Here is a 22,221-nt window from a genome sequence, read left to right as displayed (position 1 = left end):
TTATTCATCTATAATCTAATGGGTGTAGTTCAATTGTAATTTGTAATGCATATTTTAAGCATTTCTCCACAATTTCCAAACTCATTATATACTACTGCTGGTCCTGGAGTGAAAAATCTAATATGTTATTATTTATGGAAATAAGCTTTGAGCATGCACCAGTGTTAATTTTGGCAGCAAATTTCGATTTAGTTTTATTTATAGTCTTTTGACTAAAATGCCATTTTAGTTTTAGTCGTATTTTAGTCTTAAGACTAAAATGCCATTTTAGTTTTAGTCGTATTTTAGTCGACTAAAATTGTGTTAATTTAGTCGACGAAATTAACACTGCACACGAGGCTAGGGGAGCATCTTTAGCCCCATGTCAGTTCCAAGTCACGTCCTGAACTTTACACAGGGCTTCCTCTCTTGCTTCTGGCTGCAGCAAATCAAAGAAAAAGTGAATTAGATGTTGCGATTCTTGGCCAGCAATAAAACCTGTTGATTTGCTCAACTCACCCAGAGAACAGGTTCCCTTTAAAGAAAATGACATTTTCTGGTGGTACAATATCCAAAAACAGTTTAATTTCTTAGTGTCTGGTTATGTACTGCTAGTAGCAGGTATTATGTGCCTTTATAATTTGAATCTAGTGAGCTCTGGGAGCCTCCAAACTAATGTAACATTAAATTGTTCTCCACAGCTATCCCCTTGTGTGGTTTCTAGTGAGCTGAATTACACATTGTTCTTCTTTTATTGTCATTGGGGAGTTTTCCCCACCAGAATTCTCACTTCTGCCAAACTACTAAACTATTATAAAGCCAATTAAGGGAGTCAGGTTTCTTTTATGAATTCTTCATAATGTAGAATATATTAATGTAAAGTCAAGCTGCATGGAACTGATAGTATTGCTATGGCCTTGTAGGAGCGGGTGGAGAAAAAAACGAAGGCTAGAATTTCTGGGGCATATAGGAAGCCAGCTAGTGATTCACCTAAAGCTGAAATCAATTTTTTTAATAGACTTGACCATTTACGGTAGCTTACCTAAGGACTACTGAATTGACTGATGGAGTGGTGAAGGAACAGCAAGATAGATATATCTATCTGTATTAATTTTTTTTTTTTTTTTTTCCACATTTGCAGTAAGATTTGTACATTTTTGAAATATTTCTAACCTTTCTAGGTGCTTGTTTGAAGCAGGCCTTGGGTAGACTGGAAGTTTCTCTGAACAATTTGAAATGAGAGGTAAATCAATCTGTTCCCAGTCAGGGACACGCAGAGTTTCCCCTCATTAACATACAGTGCAAGAAGCCCAGATTTTAGATCTTTAAATCTTTGTTAGGACAGTGTTCCATTTTAGTTTACAACTGATGATGAGATCTGCCTGCACAGTATAAGCAGGGTTAATTATGATAAACATTGAAGCCTAATGCCTAGTACACACAATAAGAATATCGGATGAATGATCCTCTGTTTTTATTTTTTTTGCATGGTAATCTCATATTGAAAACCAATAGGTTACTAAAGTCACAAATTCTCGTAAGACAGAATACAACTTTGGATGTGATGTTATGTATTGTAATATATTCTTTCATTTCCGAGCATGCATGGTCTTGGTCACATGATTTTTTTTCATACGAATACTATACTAAAAATCATTTGTTCTATTTTTTTTACAAGAAAATTTTTTGTTTGTCCCTTCGCATATTTTTGAATGAACTGTTGTGTTCGGCTCTCAAAAGCTCTGTGCTAATTATCAGATTATCGTACGATCACTTCGAAAGCAGTATTTTTTGTCCAATTTTCTCATCCTGTGTACTAGGCTTAACTGTAGCCAAAATAAAAAATGGAAAAATCAGCACAAGGTACAAAACTCGCAGTAGGATGTTTTCCCTTGATCTGATTCCTCTATGGAAATCTTTTTGCGTCCTGCCCCAACCCCCACTGCCATAATCTCCTGGGGTAGTGGGGGTTAATACAATGAAGGGGCTATTTCAGGCCCTCATCAGGAGAGTCTGCCTGCCCTTTCCACCTAGCTGTTTAATGCATCAAAGCCAAGACAACAAAATCTATGAATAGAGGATGGCTCCATCCCTCCAATCATAGACCCTGTTTCCTTCATAGAAGCTGTGGTCTGGCTTTTATGAATGCAGCAGCTGAATCTGCACAGGGGATGCATCCTTTTGGCTGTGAGTTATTTTCCTTGTGCTGATTTTAATTTTGGCAGCGCTTATGCTTTAAAGTGGTTGTAACGTTAGAAGACTTTTTATCTTAATGAATTCTATGCATTAACCCTTTAAAGACTAGGCTTTTTTTCCTGACATTTGTTGCTTACAAGTTAAAATCAGTATTTTTTGCTAGAAAATTACTTAGAACCCCCAGAACATTTTATATATATATATATATATATATATATATTATAATTTTTTTTTTTTTTTTTTTTTGGTAGAGACCCTAGGGCAGTGATGGCGAACTTTAGCACCCCAGATGTTTTGGAACTACATTTCCCATGATGGTCAACTACACTGCAGAGTACATGAGCATCATGGGAAATGTAGTGCCACAACATCTGGGGTGCCAAGATTCACCATCGCTGCCCTAGAGCATAAAATGTTGGTCGTTGCAATATTTTATGTCACACTGTATTTGCGCAGCTGTCTTTTCAAACACACTTTTTTTTGGAAAATAAAACACATTCCTGAATAAAAAAACAGTGAAGTTTGCAAGTTAGCACAAATTTTTTTGTGTAATGTGAATGATGTTACGCCGAGTAAATAGATACCTTACATGTCATGCTTTAAAATTGTGCACACTAGTGGAATGGCGACAAACTACGGTACTTTAAATTCTCCATAGGCGATTCTTTATAAAAATTTTAACAGTTACCAGTTTAGAGTTACAGAGGAGGACTAGTGCTGGAATTATTGCTCTTGCTCGGACGATCGCGGTGATACCTCACGTGTGATTTGAATACTGTTTACATTTGCAGGCACTACTTACGCATGCGTTCGCTTCTAAACTCGAAGGGATGGAGCGCTTTTGCATTTTTTTTTTTTCTTTTTAATTTTTTTTTTACACTGTCCCCTTTCATTTTTTTAATTTTTTTTATATTGAGGGGGCCAGGAACACCGAAGCGGGACCCGAGAAGAGGAGGATCGGGGTTGCTCTGTGCAAAACCAACTGCACAGAAGAAGTATGACATGTTTGTTATTTTAATAAAAAAAAAAAAGGAGACTTTACAATCACTTTAATGCTGGCCGTACACCTGCCGAAAAATCGTTCGAAAATCTGTAATTTGGTCCGATCGTCTGTTTTTCGTCCAGTTAATGGGCACAAATAGAAAATCGTTTTCAACTTTTCAGAGCCGAAAAATCGAAGGAACAGTTTTGAAAATCTGCCGGCCGAACGATAAACAAACGATAAATTGAAAGGTTAATGTGTTTCTCGGCTGACCTGTTTGTACTAGGTATATGTGACAAACTGAATTTATTTATGTCCATTGAACGATTTATCGTTCGAAATTCGGTCATTAAATGATGGCACGATCGTCTGCTCTCATGGCCGATTTTTCGAAAATGAATTTGCCTGATATTTCGTCTAGTGTATGGACAGCATAACTCCTTAGCCGCCTTTGCACAGCAGAGGAAAACTTCAATGTTGGGGTTTTCAGAAAAGCACAAGTCTAATTTTGTATGTTCTGTGGATGAGAACATGTGACAAATATAAAGTAGGTAATATAATTTGGCTGAAAAAGTGGAATTCATTTTAAAGAATGTTTAACTTCTCGTAACACGTTATCCCCCCCCCCCCCAATCCCCTGGTTAGACAGCCTGCGGGGGTATACTCACATCAGTTATGAACAAAGTTCTGTGAATGTGAAAACTACAAGTACTAAGAGCCTTTGCAGTTGTCAATGGACCACTAGCGGGTGCTGTTCAGCTTCCTGTTGTTGTGTAACTGCCTGCCTATATGTTGCATGGGCAGACAGAGTCCTGCAAGGCATCAGCGATCTGCAGGTCATTGGTGCAATGCTTTCTATGCTCTCACAAAAACAACTGTAAATGCACTTCTTTTTTTTTTTTTTTACCTGCAAACATTTTTTTTTTTAAAGTGAACTTTTCCTTTAAGGATCTTACTTGGCTCTTGTGGCATTGGATTGTGAAACCTTTTTTTTAAATGGGCTGTGTTAATTAGAATTCACCTTCGCTATCATTGATCAGACTTTGAAACATCAGCTGTCTATGTCACCAATCTGCTTTAACGTTTCCTTTTCCAGCAGTCCAATGGAATCTGATTGGTGATTATGGGGCAACACCCTTCCAACTTTTGGACACTCCTAATTGAGGCCTTTTCCTGCAAACAACTTTGTGTGTAGAATACAGACTGGCTGTATCCTAATCAAAGCACTTTGTTGTATAATCAAAGCACTTTGTTGTATTTTTTATATCTGTTTAGCATGCATATTGGTACTGGAATCTTTTTACTAATGGCTTTTTATTATTACTGTTCTATAAGCTTATTTTGTTTACATATTTAAGAAGGAATGTTTTTCACCCCTATTGTATGACAAAGGCACACAATACACCTCTAAGACGTTTACAGAGCGTCACATAGTTTACAAAAAAAAAAGTCTGAAATGTTTTAGATACTTCCTTTCATGTTGGATTTGTGCTGAAGGTAGTTGGAGTCTGCTTGCATGGCCATCACAGACAGTTCATATTTCAGATGGTGAGGCCATGTGATTCCTTTGTTTCTGTTGCATTTAAAGTGATTGTAGTCTCGTTTTTTTCTTTAAAAATAACAAGCATGTTAACAGGATGCTTTGTGTAAAACCATTACAGAGAGCAAGTAAGTATAACATGTTTATTTAAAAAAAAAAAAAAAGGGGGGCTTTAATATCACTTGAATACTTAATTGCATCCGGTCTATTTATATGCATAGCAGAGGACATGGCTTTTTTTTTTTTTTTTTTTTTTTTTTTTTTTTTACAGTACATTTTGTTTCTGATGGTTCCCTCCCCCCCCCCCCCCCCCCTTTTTTTTTTTTTTTGTTTTTTATTTTACTGAAAAATGTAAGTATATAAATCTGCAGCCAATAGTTCAGCCATAATCCCAAAGTTGTCAATAGTTATCGCAAATGAAAATATTGCTTTTGGTGTCATCGACTTTCCATTTCTTTCTTTGCAAGCACTTTAATGATCCTGCAAACAAACTAAGGGTGTCGCTGTCAAACTGTAGCCCCTTTTCTAATAGTTTGCATCAGTATTAGCTCAACCCACAGTTTAGTGTGCACAGCAGGTACACGTTAAAGCAAACCTGTAATATTGCTGAGAAAATTTGGTATAAAAATGTATATCAGGGCAGCACATTTTTCAGTAACCACTCCCAGAGTGCTTCGTTTGCATGGCCCAATTTTTAAGTTATGATACCAGGCCACTCCATCCCCTCTAGTGTCAAAGCAATGCACAGTGAGCCTTACTAACCTAAAAAAAAAAAAAAAAGGAATTACATGGTGTGTGCCAGAGTGACAAATTTGCAGCCAGGATTTCACTTTGACATATTGAACAGCAAATGTTTGGGAGTTGGCTCCCATGGGCTGTGCTTTTTCTTTTCTCTTCGATTTGTTAGTTGAGCTGAGAAATTGCTGAACTTAAAGCCCAAGGTTTCCACCCATCCCTTGACACCAACTCCCGCTCCCTTTTTTTTTATATGATTGATTTATGCATTCTTTTACTCCTGAAGTCTTCTGTCATGTTTCACATGCAGCTCCTGGCAAGATCAGGCTCCACACTCGCATCTCAGGTGCTGGCTTTGCTCCTGTACACCCGAAGTAATCGATTTTACCAGCAAAAATAAATTTCTCTGTCGCTCATTGACAGACGCAGACTTCTTGATTAATATCAGTAGGGTTATACTGCCCCCTACAGGAGTAGGACACTAGGCAGAAAAAAAGTTCTTGCTATGCCTATGGGCAGTCCCAGGGGCTATACCCTTTAACTTCCTGCTATAGGATGCCAGTTTTTTTCTGCCTAGTCAGGAGTAAGGACCTAAGTTCCTTGCTGGGATCTCTGGTCCTGGCAAGCCTTTTGTTAGATCATTTTTTTTTTTTTAGCTAGTTTTTTTCTCCAGATTGTTCCTGTGAGATCTACAAGCAATTATGCTGGATCTGGGTGACGGGCTGGATGTTGAGACCCAGTGGTCACCCCAGCCGGCCTCCGAGCGTGTGCAGGCCCTAGCTCCGCACTGGGTCGGCCGCGACATAGTCCCACTGGACGGGGACTGGCCCCGCTAGTTAAACGTCTCGCCAGGTCGCCTACGGCCAGTCTGAGCCTGAGTCGCAGCATCCTTTTTGGCCGACAGCCCCCCCCACCACGGTGGAGAGGGGTTCTGTCAGGAGTTGGGGCCCGTTTTGTTCCGGTATGGTAAGTAAAATGTTCCCCCTCTCCCCCTGGCGGGTTTTGGGGTGGACGTGGGCCCCTCCCTGGGATGGTCGGACCCCAACAATCCCGGGTTCCCCTCTGTCCTGTTACGCACCCCCACCTATCTGCCCTTCCCCACCCCCACCCCCCTTTACTAGTGGGGGTGTTGAGAGGTGACTCCACGGGGGGAGCTGAATCTGGGTTACAGGCCGCAGATGGGGGCAGGGGGTGCGCCGCCGGTGACGCCTGAACGATCGTGTGGGGGGGGGGGGGTTGCTGCTACCTGTGTTTTCCAGGCCCATCTGCCGATTGATCCGTGGGTAGGCACGAGGGAGGGCCCCCAGGGGTCCTCTTTTGCGCCACCATTTTCTTGTAGCCTACATGTGCTCTGCATGGCGGCGGCCATCTTGGTACACCCGGCTCATATTTCGGTGAATGAGTTGACTGTATGGGAGTTCCTGGAGGCGTGCATGTGGGTGGAGCCCCTCCCCCGGCCCGGGCGCAATACTCTGCAGAGGGATCGCTGCTGACACGTGCTGCTGCGACACTCTGGGCTTTCTGGTGCATCTGGCTGTGGGTTGGTGAGCCGGGGGGGTCTCTCTTTGCTGGGGGGTCTCTAATACGCGCTGCCTGGCCACTTGGGGGCGCTATAGAGCGACGGGACGCTGAAAAAAAACATCACGGGTTCCACTAGTGTTAAATGGACCCTGCTGAACATGAGTCCCCACCTGACCCCCTCGTGGTGGCCGCAGGGCTGCCGGGCTCCCGGCTGGCTATAGATGCACTTCGGTGGTCCTGGAATCATTCGTGTCCTGGCTGGAGGTGGCCTGTAAAGGAGGAGGTGCTAAACACCCTTCGCCTACCCCTGCCTCATCTGATGCCTCAGACTCTGGGTCTGCATCAGTCGCTGCTGACACGGGTCTCCCTGTCGGGTCTTATGTCCTTTTTGCCTTCGCTGCCTCGCAAGCCTAGGCGCTGGTGGACGCACTGTTAGTGTCTGTGCGTGATACTTGGACAATATGCTCAAACAAGAGTGGGACCATCCAAAACGTTCCTCTGGGGTTTGGACACTGCTCCCAGCCTGAGGGGATGCTAGGCGCTGTCATTTTGCAGGGTCCCTCATTGACAAGTGGACTGTGCCACCTACAGTGGATCCGCCGGTATGCAGACTCTACGGAGCTACTGTGATCCTGGTGGAGGTTCCCCCATCCTGTGAGGATCTGGTGGATCGGAGGGTGGAATCTGTCCCGCACTACTGTATGTTCTCTCTGGCGGGGCCTGCTTTCAGACTGGTGTTGCTGGGTGCCCTGGTGTGACAAACATTGACTGAATGGGCTGCACTACTACGCCGTGATCTGGAGGGGAGGCTACTCCCCCTTGCTGTTCCAGAGCTGCTGGACCAAATGGTGCAAGGGCTGCAGCTGTTTGTGCTCCTGCATTGGACACTGCTCCCATGCTGGGCCGTTTGTCCTTTTGGGCAGTGGTCCTCTGGCACATGTTGTGGCTGCAGTGTTGGTCTGTGGATCAGCCTTGGATGATTGCTTAACTGATCTGTGGATCGTCTGTTTTTGGACTTCCTTGGCTGACTTTTTCCAAGTCTCACTGGGGGTTAAAGTACTTTCTCCCATAGGCTACAAAGGGTGAGGACCCCTGTTGCTGACGAGGACCCTCCCTTTCAGCACACAGGGAGTTCTTTCGTCCCTCAGGGTCAGTCGATGAGGCAAAGTCCTTCAATGCTCCCTCGGGGGGGGGGGGGGTTGGGGGGTTCCAAGCGACCCTGGTCTATTAAACGAGAATCAAATCTCTCCAGACCTGCGGACAAGGCCAATTCGGCCTGAAGGTGCACCCCCATCCATATCTGGGGTGGGGGAACGTCTTTGCCGGTTCCTGGACCCGTGGCTCTCCTTGATTCAAGACGCGTCCAATCCTGGACTTAAGGAGATGAATTGTTTCGTGCTGGTTCAAACTTTCAAGATGGAATCCATCACACGGTGGTGGCCTCCCTGCATTAGTCTTTCTGGCCTCCATGGCTATCAATGATGCCTGCCTTCACATCCCCTGTGCGCAGGACACAGGTTTTCTGCGCTTTGCAGTGGGAGTGGCCCATTATCTTTTTGTGGCATTACCCTTTGGTCTCGCTTCTGCTCCTCAGGTCTTCACATTGGTGTTTGGCTCTGGTTCTGGTGCTGTTCTGACAGCGGGGACTGTCGGTCTGGAAGACTGGCCTTTCTGGGCCTGACTTGGTCTCACCCTTAGCCAGGGTGTTTCTTCCTTCGGACACACTCCACGAGCTCCGGACTGCGTTCAGCTGTTGCTGTCCGGCAAATGGTCGTCCCTTCGGGCCTGTATGTGTGTTCTCGGACTGATGGTGTCGTCCTTCGAGGCGGCCCCTTTCACTCATTCCACATGAGAATCCTCCAGAAGGACACCCTTCTCAAATGGAACAATAATCACATTTCCCTGGACAATCCGATTCGGCTGAGCCTGGTGCCCAGGGAGTCACTGATATGGTGGCTTCAGTCCCTGGTGCGGACTCCAGGGAAGTCCCTCCTTTTCGATTCATTGGTCTGTTACCACGGATGTCAGTCTATCCGGGTGGGGAGGGGTTCTCGGTGGTTTTTCTGTTCAGGGAGTCTGGTCCCTGGAAGTATCCAGGTTGGCCTCTCACTGTGCTGGCACTGGGAGCGATCAGGCTTGCCTGTTTCGATGGACCGAACGTCTTTGGGATTGTCCAGTGCGCTTTCCATCGGACAATGCCACCGCCGTGGCTTCTGTCACTTGCTGAGGGGGTACCTTAATTGCCCCTGCGGCCTTTGAAGTGGCCAGCTTTCTCCGCTGTTCCCTTTTCAGGAGTGGGAAGTGGACTGGCGGATTTCCTCGGTTGACGGGCCTTGGATCTAAGGGAATGGTCTCTCCATCCAGAGGTGTTCCACCAGTTGTGCCCAAGTTGGGGCACTCCAGATAGGGATCTGTTGACGTCCCGGATCAACAGTGATGTACAGCGGGTAGTGGCCCGCTCCCGGGATTCTCAGGTAGATGCCGCTGATGCGCTGGTGGCCCCGTGGGGTCTGTATCAGCTGCTGTATGCCTTTACTCCTCTCAGATTGCTACTGTGACTGCTTTGCGGGATAGCGGTGGAAGGGATTCCGGTCATTCTTATGGTTCCAGATTGGCCTCGTTGGGCTTGGTACACCGACCTGGTTGGGCTGGTCGCGGACGCTCCCTGGGGAATTCCTCTCAGGGAGGACCTACTGTCAGGGAGCAACCTTCCATCCTGTTTTACAGTCGCTGGCTTTGATTGCTTGGCTGTTTATAGTCGGGTGCTGAAGAAAAGGGGATTGTCTACCATCAGTCATTCCTACTCTGCTCACACTAATGAAAGCGACTTCTAGAACAATGAATCATCGTGCGTAGAAGTCATATATTGCGTGCTGTGCGTTTATTGGGGTTCCCCCAAGCTCTTGCTCCGTGGCTTGATTGTTTGCTTTTTTTCCACGGGGAGTTTCTCAAAGGTTGGCCTTGCGTATATCGAGGGTCATGTCTCGGCCTTGGCAATATTATTCCTCAGGCTATTGGCCACTTTTTTCCCTGGTGCATACTTCATCCAGGTGGTGCGACACCTGCCATCTCCGGTGCGACCTCCGTTACCACCTTGGGACTTTACTTGGTGCTGTCGGTTCTTCAGAACCCTCCCTTTGCAAATTTTCAGGGGATCCCCCTGCTCACTTTGTCCCTGAACGTGGCCCCCTTTTTTTCTCTGTGGCTATTACTGCTGCGCACAGGGTGTCGGTACTGGCGGCGTTGTCCTGTCGTTCTTCCTATCTGATGGTTCATAGGGATACAGGATACTTCGTCCGGAACCGTCCTTCCTTCCGAAGGTGGTTTCCATTTTTTCATTTGCATGAAGTTGTCTTGTTTGCCTCCTTGTGTCCTCAGCCTACACATCCGAAACATTGCATGCATGCTTTGGTTGTGGTTCAGGCAATCTGGGTGTATCTGGCAACTATTGACTTTTTTCGCAAGTCAGATTCCTTTTTCATGCTCATGGATGGCCCTGGGAAAGGGTTGCCTGCGTCTGCTGCTACGGTTTCCAGATGGGTCAGGCACACGGTGGTACAGGATTGTTCAATAAGGGTCAGGTTCCTCCTTTCCCTGTGAAGGCGCTTTCTGCTCGGGCGCTTGGTTCTTTCTGGGGTTTTTCACCGTCCAGCTTCTGTACTTCAGGTTGGCGAGGCGGCTACCTGGTCGTCTGTTCCCACCTTTACAAAGTTTTATAAAGTTGATGTGCTGGCATCTGCGGATGCCTTTTTTTGCCGCAAAGTTTGCGGGCTGCTGTTTGAGGGGGTCCTTAGCCTCCTTTCAGGGTTTCTGTTTCTCAGGTGGGTCTCGTCTTATTCTTTCGATGAGTCCTGTTTTACCTGGTGGGCTATGTTTAGCCTTGTGGATTTGTTTCTGCTGTCCCACCCCTCATTTAGGACACTGCTTTGGGACGTCCCTACTGATATTAATCACGAAGTCTGCGTCTGTCAATGAGCGACAGAGAAAACTGGATTTTTGACTTACCGTAAAATCCTTTTCTCTTAAGCTCATTGACAGACACAGTACCCGCCCCTCTATTTTTGAGTTGGGTTGGAATGATATTTCTTTGACACTGCTTTGTTACAGAACTGGCATCCTATAGCAGGAAGTGAAAGGGTATACCCCCTGGGACTGCCCATAGGTGTAGCCAGAACTTTTTTTCTGCCTAGTGTCCTACTCCTGTAGAGGGCAGTATAACCCTACTGATATTAATCAAGAAGTCTGCGTCTGTCAATGAGCTTAAGAGAAAAGGATTTTACAGTAAGTCAAAAATCCATTTTTCTCTTTCGTTCATTGATGGACACAGTGCTCCATAAATCATAACTACTGGGTTATATTGCCTCCTCTAAAAGTAGGGTTAGGCAGAACAAAAAAAAAACCTGGTTACGCCCATGGGCCGTCTTCAGCTTGGTATATAACCCCCCTCTCTGCTCTAGGTAATCAGTTTTAATCTGTCTAGTCAGCAGTAAGGACCTAGGCTTTCGGTTGGGATCTCTGGTCCTAGCAGTTTTTTTTCTCCTTCCTTACATCTGTTTTGTTTTTTCTCTCAGGAGATCTACAATCAACTGCCAGGCTGGGCGACGGGCTGGATGATCTAGGTCCAGTGGTCCCCCCAGCCCAGTCAGCGAGCGTGTGCAGACTGCAGTTACACGCTAGGTCAGCCACAGCATAGCCTCACAGACAGAGGTTGGTCCGTGAGTTAAACGTCTCGCAGAGTCGCATATGACCGGGCTTGGGTCTGAGTAGCAACAATCCCTTGGCCGACAGCTCCCCTACTTCGATGGGGAGGATTCTGTCTAGAGCGTTACCCGCACCATAGAAGGGTAAGTACAGTCCCCTCTCTCCCCTTTTGGCTTTTTTTGTGGGGTGGACCCAGGTAACCTCCAGGGATGGTCCAACCTGCCTGCGGGTTCCCTCCTCCCATCCTTAAAAATCCCTGTGAGCTGATCTTCCCCCATTCCGTTTCTCCCCGTCTGGACCTGGAATCTGGCGGGGGTCCCAGGGCAGAGGATGCAGCTGTGACCCCCCCCTGGTGTCTCCCCCGCTATCCCCACTCTGTAAGGGTCATGGGATAGTGTGCATTCTGCCCTGGTAGTTTGGAGGAGTCCCAGTGTAGGAGACCCCTAGGTGCGCATGCCCCACTGTTTGCAGTGTGGTTATAGTGCGGGGGGTCCCAGTGCAGAGACCTGTGCAAAGGTGTGCAGCGGAGTTCCCCCTAATGTTTCCTACCTTCAGGAGAGGGTCCCCTTGCAGAGGGTGCAGCATTGCAGAGGGCACAGGGAAGATCCTGGCAGCATGCTTTAGCTGATGGCAGCCATTTTCCCTTAGTCTAGCTGGTCCCTGGTTGGCGGCCCTGTTTGTGTAGCCCAATGATGTCACAGGGGCCATTTTCCTTTTAGTCTTGGAGACGACCGAAGCCTCGGGGGGATGCTGAAGCTCCTCTTCCTCCTCAGTTTCTGCTTCCTCCTCAGTTTCCTCTTCCTGTGCCTAGGACATATGAACAGGGATGGCGTCCATGGTGATGCTGGGTCCGAATTCTCGGCGCTCCTCCGATCGGTAGGGTGAGTCCTTGGGGGTCCCTGTTATCTCCTCTGCTGATAGGTACTCTGAGCCTTGGGGGGATCCTTTAGTGGTGCCAAAAGATCTTTTTTGTACTGCAAGGCATTTCTTTCATTATGGAGGCTCAGGGTCGCATCTATCCCACTGACCCCCTCATGGAGGTGGCAGGTCCCTCGAAATCCCAGCTTCCCATAGTTGTACTGACGGTGGTCCTGCAGTCCTTCGTGTCTCGGGTGGAAGTGGCGTTTGGGCAAAGGCCCAGGAGGAAGCGTCCCTGCCTTTCCCTGCTCAGTCTCTCATCTGTTTCTGAGCCTGATGCCGCTGTGGGTGCGGCCCGTTCAGGGGTGGGGGGCTTAATATCCCACCCCCCAGATCCATGATGATTCCTCCATGGTTGCAGCAGTGAAATAAAAAGCACTGGTAGGTGCATCACTGCAGTGGGTAAGACTTTAAAAATGGAGGATGTGGCTGATGTAGCCACGGATGTGGCTGTGTCGTTTGGTACACATGTCACCTCGCACTCCTTATGTGCCCTATTTGGACATGTTTTCCTGTAAGGAATGGGAACAACCAAAACTACCCTTTTGTAGTCCCCAAACGTTTTGCTGTATGTTACCCTTTTGAGGAGTCACTATGAAAACGTGGACTAGTCCACCAGTGGTGGACTCTCCTGTTTCCAAGTTGAACAAAGCTACCCTGATCCCAGCAGAGGAATCCCCGGCTGACAGGAAAGCATCGGTTGTGGCATGCAGCATGTTTACTATGGCTGGTTTGACATTGTGGCCAGTCTTTGCCTCAGCCCTGGTGTCTCACACCCTAACTGAATGGATCAAGCTTTTGCGCCAGGGCCTGGGGGTGAGCAGATCCCTGCTGCTTATGTTGATTTAGCAGGCCAGTTGGTCCTGTGATCAGTGATTCCTACTATGGTGAAGGCGAGGAAGTTGTCTTTCAGCAAGATATACCATCACACGTGGAAAGCGTACATTTCTTGGTGTGAGGCGATGTCAGAAGTTGGCCTTGAGTACCATCAAGGGCCAGGTGTCTGCCCTGGCAATCTTCTTTCAGCGACCCCTAACTATGCATTCAGGGGGTTTCGACATGTGGCTCCACCTGTAAGGTCTCTTTTCCCGCCATGGGATTTAAATGTAGTACTTTTGGTTCTCCAGAAACCTCCATTTGAGAATATTTGGGAGATTCCCTCACCTACGTTATCCCAGAAGGTGACATTCTTGGTGGCTATTATCTCAGCCTTCAAGGTATTGGAATTGGCGGCATTATCCTGTCGCAGTCCCTATTTAGTGGTCTATAGGGATAAAGTGGTTCTTCATCCCTGTCCATCATTCCTGCCCAAAGTTGTCTCTGACTTCCATTCTACTGAGGACATTGTGTTGCCTTCCTTGTGTCCCAAGCCAGCTCATCCCTAGGAATTTGCTTTCCATACCTTGGATGCGGTTCGTGCGATTCGAGTGTATCTGGCAGCAACTGAGTCCTTTCAGAGGTCAGACTCACTTTTTGTGGTTAGACAGACCAAGAAAAGGGCTGTGGCCGCTTCTTCAGCTACCATCTCCAGATGGATCAGATCGACGGTGACTCAGGCCTACACCATTAAAGGTCAGGTTCCACCTTTCCCTGCCACGGCACATTCTATTTGGGCGCTGAGTGCTTCTTGGGCCTTCCGCCATCAGGCATCAATATCACAAGTTTGCAAGGCAGCTACTTGGTCGTCGGTGCACACCTTCACAAAATTCTATAAGGTAGATACATTGGCATCTGAGGATGCTTCTTTTGGCCACAAAGTTATGCTGGCTGCTGTTTTAAGAGGGGCTGTTCCCTCTTGAGGGGTGTTTTTTCTTTAATTTTTTTTTAGGTGGGGCTCCTGTGACCCGGTTAAGGCTCCTGTGTCCTGATTAAGGGCTCTTATGTTTATCCTTGGGTTATTTTCCCCACCCCTCATTTTCCTATTGGCACTGCTTTTGGACATCCCAGTAGTTATGATTCATGGAGCGCTGTGTCGGTCGATGAACGAAAAATAAAATGGGATTTTTGTACTTAACGTAAAATCCATTTCTTTGAGTTCGACGGACACCGCACCCCTCTATGGAGTTCTGATACTTCTAATACTGCTTGCTACTAAACTGATTACCTAGAGTAGAGGGGGGGTTATATACCAGCTGAGGACAGCCCATTGCATAGCCAGGTGTGTTTTGTTCTGCCTAATCCTACTCCTGGAGGAAGCAATATAACCCACTAGTTATGATTTATGAAGCGCTGTGTCCGTCGAACCCAGAGAAATAGATTTTACGGTAAGTACAAAAATCCCATTATCGTACACTGAGGTGCAAAATATTCTGTTAATAATAAAATAGCCAGCAGGAAAAATGTTTCAGGTTAAGCACAGCATTTTTCTTCACTGTTCTTTGAGAAAGTCCTGTGCCTAGTACAAAATATATCAGTGTAGAATTTGTTCCTGCTGGCTATTTTAATAAAGGAATAATATTTTGTTCAGTATTCCTGTTGCTGGTACAATATCCTGCAGTCTTCTGGCTGGTCTGATGACATCACTGGTCTTCTTCTTCTCCGGCGACAGGAGGTCCTTCCTCCTAAAGTGATTGTAAAGCTTTAATTTTTTTTTTTTCCTTAAAATAACAAACATGACATACTTTACCTGCTCTGTGCAGTGGTTTTGCACAGAGTGGCCCGGATTCCCCTCTTCTCGGGTCCCACACCAATGCTCCTGGCTCCTCCTTCTTGTCGGGTGTCCCCACAGCAAGCAGCTTGCTGTGGGGCACCCAAATCCAGCCGCTGCTCTGTGTTTCCTGATTGGCTCACTGGCTGTGGATTAACCAGTGGCTCCTGCTGCTGCCAATAGCCAATCAGGAGTTACGAGTACCCGGAAAGGCAAGGCTCTCGTGGACATCTCTGTATCAAGAGGAGGCTCGTGTAAGTATTGGGGGGCTGCTTCACACAGGTTTTTTACCTTCGTGTATAGAATGCATGAAGGTAAAAAACCTTGTGCATTTACTACCACTTGCAAATTGTCAGTGCTTACATAACAATAAGTATTCACTGCTCAGTCCAAGTGTACTATGACCCCAGACTTAATGGTGACATTTCTCCCCAACCCCTCCCTCCCTCCCTAGAGGCAGGATCATTACAGCCTTGGCTATCAATAAACCTGGTGACATCTAGTGGTGGAATGGAATGACTACAGGGGTTGCTGCGCTGAGTCACCATAACTGACCCCGGTCACAAAAACTTGAGAAATTTAAACTGAGCATACCATGAAAATATGAATCAGCAGAGGATCCTGTCAGTAAAAACTGATAAAGCAGTGGACCCCGTTAAATAGTTATGTGTAGGACTTGACTTTTCTTGTATGGGTTGACCTGTGTCCTTCCCCTGTGTCTCCTTATTGAAGGAGTCTGCCCTTCACATGGGGTTGAGAGTTGAGATTGACCTGGGTCCCTTCCCCAGTGCCTCCTTATTGGAGGAGTCTGCCCTTCACATGGGGTTGGGAGGTGAGGTTGACCTGGGTCCTGCCCCTGTGCCTCCTTATTGGAGGAGTCTACCCTTTATATGGGGTTGGGAGGTGATGGTCAAGCTACATTTTTTTCAGGAAAAGTTGAATCTTGCATGTCATTTCAGCTGCCTCTGGATTTAGTGATAATTTTGACACATTTGTTTCCCTGAAGGTAACCTCCCAGTTTTTTTTTCTATTATATGCTCAGTTTCGATTGCTCGTAGTTGTGACAGGTTTACTTGTCCCGTGTCTCTCTGACTAAACATGACTGTTAGAGATAATCTAAGGCAATACTGCGACACATTTAAAATGTGCCTGATGGTGTACAGTGGCCATACAGTGTTTGTTACTCATAGCAACCAATCAGATTCTTTTTTACTCTCCTATGCTGCACTGGAAGATGAAAAGGGAGAATACAGTTGCAATCGAACCGCTATGAATAAAGTAACAGATAATTATGTAATGCGGAGTCCTTCCTTATTATTGACATTGTAACCAGCTGGGTGTTTTTGTGGTGAGATGATAATACTGTCATAAAGTGTACAGCCAGTTGGTGTGTAATTCAATGTCTGTGTTATTTTTCTTCTTATAGAAGAGATGCAAGTTGTTTTGTATTATCCGTTAATAATAAATGTTCCTGTTAACTCTTACTGCTCCTTGTGCCTTTCTTATGTGACTAAAGGAAATATTTTTGTAATGTTCTTTTAGATATACACGTAAAAAAGAACAGCTTGATGTAAAGAACCCCTCACCAGCACAGTCACATGGGTGGAAGGGGAATAAGTCACATGTTCCCCAAAAATGTAAGTGTCGGGTATTTTTCTTTTCTTTTGGTATCTGACTAAAGCTGCTGGAGAGTAAACGGAGGGGCAGCCATTAAAGGTAATGTAGAAGCAAAACTTCTTTTAGTTTTGGATAGAGTAGGGCAGGGTTGAAATCCCTGCAGGTTTTTTCTATGCCCCATTGGTGAGATGAAGTGAGAGGAAATCTCAGTAAAGTAAATTCCCCTCTTAGTTGTCACAGGAACAGGTATTTCATTAGAGGATTCACCCTTACTACACTGGTGACCAGGACAGATGCCCTATTGTGAGATTTAACCTTAACTCTTTTTCTAGTGTAAGATTTAGATTTCCCATTACTTTCTGTACCTGGGACAGTGGTCAGCACGACATATAGTAAGGCAGAGTCTGCCTAGCAGGGGCACAGAAAACAAAAAACTTGACAGGCATTGTAATTCTCCCTTTCTCTAGCCAAAAAAACAAAAAAAGATTGACTATAGATAAACTTTAAAAAGAACATGTTGCTTTGCCATGCATGGGCAAAGCTTGGGCTCAATGTAGAGCAACTAAAAAGTAATTAAACATGAACCCTAGGTATACTTTTATTGCATAGCTGCATTAGTTCAACTTGTGCCAATGTTACTATGCTTATCTCATTCCTGAGCAATTACTGTGAAAGATGAAGAAACCGATGACCACAGTGGGTTGCTCACTTGGCATTCACAGAACGCCTTTTATTAAAAAAAAAAAGTTGATCTCTGGATGAGATGGAGAATGTAATATTATCACCCTGCCTCTCCACCATATTCAGCAAGAGAATGCCTTGTATTCATTTAAAAAGCTCAGAGAGTTCTGTGAATTACAGCAGTACCCAAGTGTGTGTGCATAATAGCCACAGGATGGGCACCCAGCACTGCTGCCATTCACAGAACCCAGAAAGTGGCACTGATCACTATCGTAGCCCCAATCCTACTAGTGCCAACTACTACTGGGTGTGCAGCTTCTACCATAATCACTCCGGTATTAGATATGTTGAAAAAAAAAAAAGAAATATGTCAACATAAATGTGCTGTAAAAACCATACCTAGAGTTCAGTTTTAGTGCCGGTTCACATATGTGCGATTCACAGAGATTGCATGTAATTCGGAGCGCACTTACTTGCGATGTCTGTGCGGTGCAAATTCAGATATACAGTTTGTATGGCGTAATTCGCACCACAATCGCACTGAAACATGCACAGGACCCTTATTTTGGTCCGCAGCAAAATCGGATCACATGGTGGTTCACACTAATGCGATCCGATTCTGTGTGAACTTTCAGATCGCACTGCAATATGCGATCTGATCTGGGGGTGTTGTTAACTTTGAATTGACACCCCCAGCGTATCGCATATGGCAGTGTGAACTGCCTCTTGTGAGGAAGCGATGCGGGAACACGCTATATTCGCAGCGTTTCCCGCATCGCATAAATGTGAACAGGCACTCAAATAAAACTTTTAATTAAAGATGTTCCTGCAAAATGGAAAGTATATACTTCCTCCACTGTCTGCACAGGAAAACAGGAAAGACTGCACAGAAACCAAAATGGATTAGGAGTTTTATTTGACAATCACTTTAAAGTTAACTGAAACATTGTCAAAATATGTCCACATGAAATCTTAATTGCACCCTGTGCTAACACTCATGGCTCCTTACCAGAGGAAATGACCCTCCTTTCACAGAGCGGTCAAAACAGACATTGAATGATGTGAACCTTGATGAACCTTTTTTTATGTTGTGTTGAATTTATGTCTGGAGCACAAATATCTTTTCTGTTTTTACAGTCTGTGACTACCTCCTGTAAAATGGATGCAGTCTACGACCATCTCCTGTAGCAAAATGTCTACAGTCTTGATAGCTTTCTGTAGCATTACATTCATCTATTACAACATGCTACTTGCTTTGTCCTTTGGTCATGTTACAGACAGTACCTTAGGCCTCCATATAAAGAAAATTGACCACCACTGTTCTAATCTTTTCATGATTAAGTGAAAAATTGCAGTCTTTGTCCCCCCTTATGCGATCTTGCATCCCTTCCTGGCCTAATGGTAATAGGGAATTGTTCTAATGATTGTCACAGTAAATACATTTGAGAGGTTCTAATTCTTTTCTACCCCATTCAACACTAAAATTTAAAGCGGAGTTCCGGGCAGAGAAACGTTTTTTGGATGAACATACCCCCGGGACAGTCAGGGCTAGCACATTCCACAATGGCTAGCCTCTGATCTGTCCCGGTTCGCACTTACCTGCAAGAAGAAATACTTACTTAGAAATTTTCTTCCACAGCGTTTCCATCTCGGTTGTGGGCAGCTGAAGCCGGCGCGGTCCTCTTCTCCGTCTTCTTCCGCGTCTTCGTGTCCCAGAATGCACTGCACCGGCCCCTCTCGTCACTTCCGGTGCGGCGCCGCATTCCTAAACAGCTTCTGGGCATGCCCAGAAGCTGTTTAGCAGGGGAATGCGGCGTCGCCCGGAAATGACGAGCGGGGCCGGTGCGGCGCATTGATTCCTGGGAGCTATGACGTTTAGCTCCCAGGAATCATCGCGAGGCAGGAAGTGACGGGGTGAGCCGCGGCGCTGGAGGAGGAAGCTGTCATAGGTGAGTATTTACGATCGTCAATAAAAAGGTGAGTAAACAAAAAAAAAAAATAACTATCCAATTCCTTTTCAGGTGCTGCATACCTAGCGGAGGGGCACAAAAAAAAAAAAAAATCTTTTTTGTGCCCGGAACTCCGCTTTAAATAGTATCAGATGAAGCTCCGTTGTTAATACCCGTTTGGAGAACGAGGACTTCTATGCTTATACCTCTGTAAGCTTGAAGTTTATTACAACTGTCAATTTTTTCTTTAAAACACTCACAAGTTTGCCTATGGGAATTTTGACATCATTTAGGCACATTGAAAATCCCAGAATATTTATTATGAATTTTTATGGTGCGATTTTTATTTATTTTTTTTAAATTAATAGGTGTGGTTTGTTCCTTGAGCTCATGTAGTAGGAGACTAAGCTGGTGCGCAAGTTTCTTCTTGCTTTTGGCAGAGCCCAAGCTTAATTAAAACTATTTGTGACCGTATATTATAGTTGAGTGATATTCAACAGGACACCAAACAAAGCGATTCACAACAGCAGGTTTTCTGGTAATGCTGGTTATGATTCATAAATCTGTTTCCTGGTATACTTCTAGGTATTCTCCACCCAAACATTCCAACACCCAGAGGTAGACTGAGGACAGGCTAGGCAACTGCCAGGGCCTGATCCTGCCAGGGCCTGATCTGAGAACAACAATTAGACAAAGCACCTTTTTAATCAACTTTAAACCAGCACTTGAGGTGCTCATTTAGGTGGTAACACCGTAACAGTTGATGGCAGGAGCCCAACGCTAGCAAGCCAGCAAAAGGGAATTGGTTCATATCTGATTCTTAACTTTTAAACCATAACCAAGTTCTCCTTTGCATATATTTACAAATATATTTGGAAATTATACATTGTTTCTCTGTAAGGTGTACCATGCTCTAAACTGAAAGCACCAGCACTACAAGAAATATAGGCAATGAATAGACTGGGAACAAGTTTACGGTACACTGATATATAGCAGGATCTCCAAACTATATATAGCCTGTTGGCCAAATTTGGCCCACTGCAAGAATTTGTATCGTATCACCTGCAGCTGGGTCGGTGGCCTCTCACACGGGTCTTTAGGTCAGCCTGTGATCTCCGTTTCTCTCCAACATTCACAGCCCCACTTCCCCCATGGTATTCAGGACAGGTCCTCCCCAGCTGTGCTGTCATTGTACCGTCATTGGTTGCAAGGACCGCCTGCTTCCTAACAAGAATCACGAACATGCGTCAGCATTTACAGGAGGAAGAGAACTTCCACCTGTGCCTACCGCTACAGCCAAGCTTGTGGGCTTGCCAGTATGTGTGTGAGGTAAGGTGAAGTCTGATGTAAGAGAAAAATCTGATGGGGAATCGCATGTAAGGAGTGGGGGGCTTTGATGTAAAGGTTACTCTGATGGGATCAGTTTTACTGTAATTCTTTCTTTATTATTCTGAATCGTGCCATGCTGACTACAAAGGGAGTCGCAAGTAAAACCTATTAATTAGTCTCAAATTTATTTATTCATTTATTAAACTTATTTTTTTTTTTTGTCCAGCTAATCTTTGTAAAATATGGATGTGGCCCTCATACTGAAAAGTGTTGAGACCCCTGATGCAGAGGGATGATAGAGGAACTTTCCTTAAAGCCCAATTCCAGGGCTTTAAGGAAAGTTCCAAGTTTTCCCATGTGTGCACTGCATGGTTCAACTTCTTGATTTTTTTTTTTCTAGGGGATTGGAGAACGGTGATATGCTTACCTAATTCCGTGATCCTCCCTTCAGGAGACCGCTTCCTGTGGCTCCTGACACCCGCCCCCCGGAGTTGGGCTTGAAGATAGTACTTTGTTACATTTTCCTCACCTTTCTGCTTGTAAATTTCCATAATAAACTTTAATATAAATTGAAGAATTTTTTTAGATCTTAAGATCTTGTCTTCTATAACAATACTCCGCAATTTAATATGACTGGACTTTACCCCAGATTAGCATTAGGATCCTAGCTTGTATTTCCAGTGAAAATACACCTTGTGTCCCTGTGGCTCTGACCTGCTCTCCCCTTGGACAGCTGTCACAACTCCTCACTGTGAAATATCCATAGTTTTGTGCTGTGAAAATAAAGAAATCCTTTGCATCAACTTTCAAACCAGTCGCCCAGCAACTGCTGATAGATCAACATGCACACACCCTGTCATGGTCTTTGTGTTCAACCTCACTGTATCCTTTCACCTAAGCTTTATAAACACAATGATCCCAAAGGCAAAGGATTGGCCAGCATCACCAGGCATTTTATCTAGTTTTAGACTACCCACAAGCATATAATGGCAGTGATAAAATCTATACAATTAAATGTATGATTGAGCAAACAAGGAACAATGGGCAGTGTTCTGGGAGATTTGGACAAATGTTTTTCCTAAGATCAATAGGCCAGGGGTATCCCCATACATTACTGGGGGGAACTGGCTGTATTTTAACACCCTTCCGTCTGGTAACGGGGGCCCTTTTAACTGGGTCTTTATTCCGTGATGGCACATGATCACTGTGATTGACTGTCACAGTGGTCACATGATGGGGAGCCCATCCAGCTGGCTCCCAATCTTATCTTGAGACCAGAAGCGGTCTGTGACAACTTGGTCACTGTGATGTAAGCATGCACTCAGCACAGAAACCTTGGCCGCTATGGGCACATATATGCAGTGTGTACGGAGGTTAAAGCCCACCCTCTTTTCTATCACTGATGCGTTTTGTGGTCAGTAAGAGG

At 45.3% G+C, this 22,221-nt stretch overlaps 1 protein-coding gene across 2 annotated transcripts in view; it reads left to right on the top strand.

Moving 5' to 3' along the window:
• The window catches only part of ZBTB43 (zinc finger and BTB domain containing 43), a 69,205-nt gene extending 52,374 nt beyond the window's left edge, over positions 1–16,831 (top strand). The window contains exons 4-5 of one of the 2 annotated variants that reach the window (XM_082263660.1): positions 1,161–1,222; positions 16,762–16,831. Coding sequence is in view for 1 of the 2 variants with exons in the window: in XM_082263661.1 (XP_082119787.1) it covers positions 16,762–16,793 (32 nt within the window). In the remaining variant the exon portion in view is untranslated. The remainder of the gene's footprint in view (positions 1–1,160; positions 1,223–16,761) is intronic. The other variant, XM_082263661.1, reaches the window with a different exon arrangement.
• The last annotated feature ends 5,390 nt before the right edge of the window (positions 16,832–22,221 follow it).

This window comes from Pelophylax lessonae, assembly GCF_965119305.1.
Source record: "Pelophylax lessonae genome assembly, chromosome: 7".
Taxonomy (NCBI): domain Eukaryota; kingdom Metazoa; phylum Chordata; class Amphibia; order Anura; family Ranidae; genus Pelophylax; species Pelophylax lessonae.
Note: the sequence above shows the minus strand (reverse complement) of the source record. Positions and strands in the feature narration are given on the sequence as shown.